General features: G+C 50.4%; 1 protein-coding gene across 1 annotated transcript; it reads right to left on the reverse strand.

Annotated features, from left to right (window-relative positions):
* Positions 1–2,389: 2,389 nt before the first annotated feature.
* LOC124699933 (nuclear matrix constituent protein 1a-like) lies at positions 2,390–3,730 on the reverse strand. The gene has a single exon (XM_047232150.1). The coding sequence runs from the start codon at positions 3,713–3,715 to the stop codon at positions 2,390–2,392; it is 1,326 nt and encodes a 441-aa protein (XP_047088106.1). The 5' UTR covers positions 3,716–3,730.
* Positions 3,731–3,965: the final 235 nt, after the last annotated feature.

Below are 3,965 nucleotides of genomic sequence, written 5' to 3' on the forward strand. Positions count from 1 at the left end.
AAGATCATCTATCTGTAATGCTATATGTTGTGTTTGTTGGGATCCGATGAATAGAGAATACTATGTTATGTTGATTATCAATTTATATCTATGTGTCGTTTATGATCTTGCATGCTCTCCGTTACTAGTAGATGCTTTGGCCAAGTTGATGCTAGTAACTCCAAGAGGGAGTATTTATGCTCGATAGTGGATTCATGTCTCCGTGAATCTGGGGGAGTGAGAGAAACCTCTAAGATTATGGATGTGTTGTTGCCACTAGGGATAAAACATTGATGCTATGTCCGAGGATGTAGTTATTGATTACATTACGCACCATACTTAATGCAATTGTCTGTTGTTTGCAACTTAATACTGGAAGGGGTTCGGATGATAACCTAAAGGTGGACTTTTTAGGCATAGATGCATGCTGGATAGCGGTTTATGTACTTTGTCGTAATGCCCAATTAAATCTCACAATACTCATCATATCATGTATGTGCATGGTCATGCCCTCTCTATTTGTCAATTGCCCAACTGTAATTTTTTCATCCAACATGCTATTTATCTTATGGGAGAGACACCTCTAGTGAACTGTGGACCCCGGTCCTATTCTTTACATCTGAAATACAATCTACTGCAATTGTTCTACTGTTCTCTGCAAACAATCATCATCCACATTATACATCTAATCCTTTGTTACAGCAAGCCGGTGAGATTGACAACCTCACTGTTTCGTTGTGGCAAAGTACTTTGGTTGTGTTGTGCAGGTTCCACGTTGGCGCCGGAATCCCTGGTGTTGCGCCGCACTACATCTCGCCGCCATCAACCTTCAACGTGCTTCTTGGCTCCTACTGGTTCGATAAACCTTGGTTTCATACTGAGGGAAAACTTGCCGCTGTACGCATCACACCTTCCTCTTGGGGTTCCCAACGGACGCGTGCTGTACGCGTATCAGCTGGAAACGGGTAACTGTGACATTCCCCCCCCCCCCCACCCCAACCCCTTTAACCCGATTGTGCAAACCATCGAGTCCGAAGTCTCCATTGTGTTAACGCACAAGAGACTCTAGCCCCCGGACTATTCGATGTTTTCACACCGGACTTTCCAGCCGTCCAGTGCCAAATTGCCAGTTTTTTTTTTTTGTAGTTGTACATGTTTGATTAGAGTGGAAAGTTTTAAGATTTAGAGAATGGCATGGGTTTATACATTGTCACTGGGAAGGTAAAGTCACTCAAGCTTGCAAGGTTTACAAAATAAATGCCAAACTTGAGTGAATTCCCTTAATTAAGAACCAAAGATATCAAATAAAATCCAATCAAAATCCAAATAACACCAACTCTTCACAAATAAAAGGTCAGTGGCCTAGGCCACCATGTTCTAGTGTTTGGCTTGGCGCCACGAATATATATCTTAGGTCCAAGGTCAATACTCGTCACTGAAGCTCACATATCGTAAAATGATATTAAGAGAATGATTTCTTACTTTGGGCATAATGGGGATGTTAGCCCAATCTATTAGGACCACACTCTCCCCATATCCATGCCTACACCTAAACCAAATAGAAGTTGACAAATAGTTTGGTTTTCAAGATGCTCAAGTCATGCTCCTTGAATCAATGATATTTAGCTCATTCCTCAAATAACAACACCTTTCTTCACCAACTGGCTTCGTGAAAATATCCTCAAGTTGGTCTTCGGTTCCAACATAATTTAGGTCAACATCTCTATGAGCAACATGGTCTCAGATGAAGTGATGAAAATTTTCAATATGTTTTGTTCTTTTTTGTTGCACCAGGTTGTAGGCGATCTTGACAGAACTCTCATTCACATAAAAGAGGCACTTTGTCACAAATGGCACTGTAATCCTTTCAAATTTGTCTTATCCATAACATTTGAGTGCATCCACTTGCGGTGGTCACGTACTCGGCTTCAACGATAGAGAGAGATATGAAATTTTGTTTCTTAGAAGATTAACACACCATGGACCTACCAAGGAATCTAAGTTACAACTCATGTTGCAACTCATAACTAGCACGAATCACAAAGCCGATCTATCGGTTGGGAGCATTTTTTTTAGTTGCATATGCACTTGCAATTGAAAAAAAATCTTAGTTGCAACCCCATTTACAGCCGAAGAAAAACTCACTCGCAATTCAACGTCTAACTCATATGCATAAATCACAAATGCAATCGGACGATGTTGAACTTCAGTGAGTACGAACTTAACTGAGAACTAGCAAAACCATTGCAAAATACCATTTCCAAGCAGCAATTAGGTGATACACCTAAAGAGGGCAGCTAGGCGAGCAAAACTCCCGCCGGCCTGATCAAAGACGCCAAGGTAAACTACCAAAATCAACCAAGGACATGAACACACATAAGCTCTTCCAAAATTCAGGTAGCAGCAGTAGCTATTTGTTGTTGAAGCTCTTCCACCGGAATAGGCTGCCAACCCTGCGCATGACCACGCGCCGCCGGCCAGGCAAACTCGGCATCCTGGTAAACACGCCCAGCTGCTCGCCCTTCTGCTCGTCAACCGTCCCGAAAATATCGTACACCGACCCCTCGAAGTTCTCCGACATCTGCCGCGGCAGCACCATCCCATCCGGCGGCTTCACCTTGGCATCCGTGGACAGCCGGTTCTCACACCCAGCAGGCAGAGGCAGCTGATGATCCATCCCCAGCTGCGGCGACGACGGCTCCTCCTCCAGGTCGGACGACCTCCCTGTGGAAGCAGCCACGGACGCGGTGGGGCTGGACGACGTGGCCACGAGCAGGCTCTGCAGCTCCTTGACGCTGTCGCGCGCCGCGGCCTCGCTGACGCGGAGGCAGTCCAGCTCCTGCTTGGTGCACTTGACGGCGTTGTCCTTGTTCCCGACCATCTCCTTGAGCTTCGCCTTCTCACTTTTCGCCTCCTCCAGCTCCTCCTTGACCAACTTGCTGTCCTTGACGGCCTGCTTCAGGATGTCCCGGAGCTTGGCCACCTCGTTCCGCCCGGACCGCTGCGACTCGAGGAGGCGCGAGTTCTCGCGACGGGACTCGGCGAGCTCCGCCTCCGTGGACTTCATGCACGCCGTGAACCCGGCCTCCTTGGCCCTCCAGTTCGCAGACGACTCCTCGGCGTCGGCGCGGAGCCGGGCCACCTCGTCGGAAAGCGCCCGGAGCTTGTCGTCCTTGCGCTTCACGGACACGTGCAGCCGGTCGGACTCGAGCCGGGCCGTCTCCGCCTCTCGCTGCGCGCGCGCCAGCTGCTGCCGCGTCGCGTACAGCTCCGCTTTCACCTCCTTCAGCGCCAGCACCAGCTCCTCCATCGCCCGCTTGCTCTTTTCCTCCGTCGCCAGCGCCACCCGCAGCTCGCCGCTCACCCGCTGCAGGTCGCGGTCGTACCGGCCCCTCGGTTTCGCGGCGGCGGCGGCGCAGGCACTGGCCTCGATACTCTGCACCGTGTCCCTGAGCGACGCGATCTCCAGCCTGGCCTCTTCCAGCTCCATCATGGTGATCTCCAGCTGCTTCGTCTGCAGCGAGAGCGACTCCAGCATCCGGGACTCAGACTCCCTCGACGCGTCACGCTCCGCCTCCAGCGTCTCGATCGTGGTGCGGTCGTTCGCCGACGCCAGCGCCTTCCATTCCGTCACCTCAAGGACGCGGTGGGCGCGGTCGCGCTCCTCCCGCACCTTGCGCAGCTCGCCGCGGAGCTCGGCGACCTGCCGCTCCATGTCCGGCTGGACCTCCTGCATCCTGCGTGCCTGGGTCAAACTGTTCTTGAAATGTTGCACGACGACCGGAGCAAGAACCTTCAGGCCATAATGGTGCTGCTGCGGTTGGAAATGTGCTAAACTTTGAGGCATGTGGAGGAAGCAGAGGATAAAAGAGACAAGACGCATATGCGTGCATTCGCAGGGTTTGGTAAATATGTGGCTGGGAGCTCCGAGTCTAAAATTGGATCTCATGACAAGTTAAGGCGGGTGCTTATTTTTGTTTAGGAAC

This window comes from Lolium rigidum, chromosome 3 (assembly GCF_022539505.1).
Source record: "Lolium rigidum isolate FL_2022 chromosome 3, APGP_CSIRO_Lrig_0.1, whole genome shotgun sequence".
NCBI lineage: Eukaryota > Viridiplantae > Streptophyta > Magnoliopsida > Poales > Poaceae > Lolium > Lolium rigidum.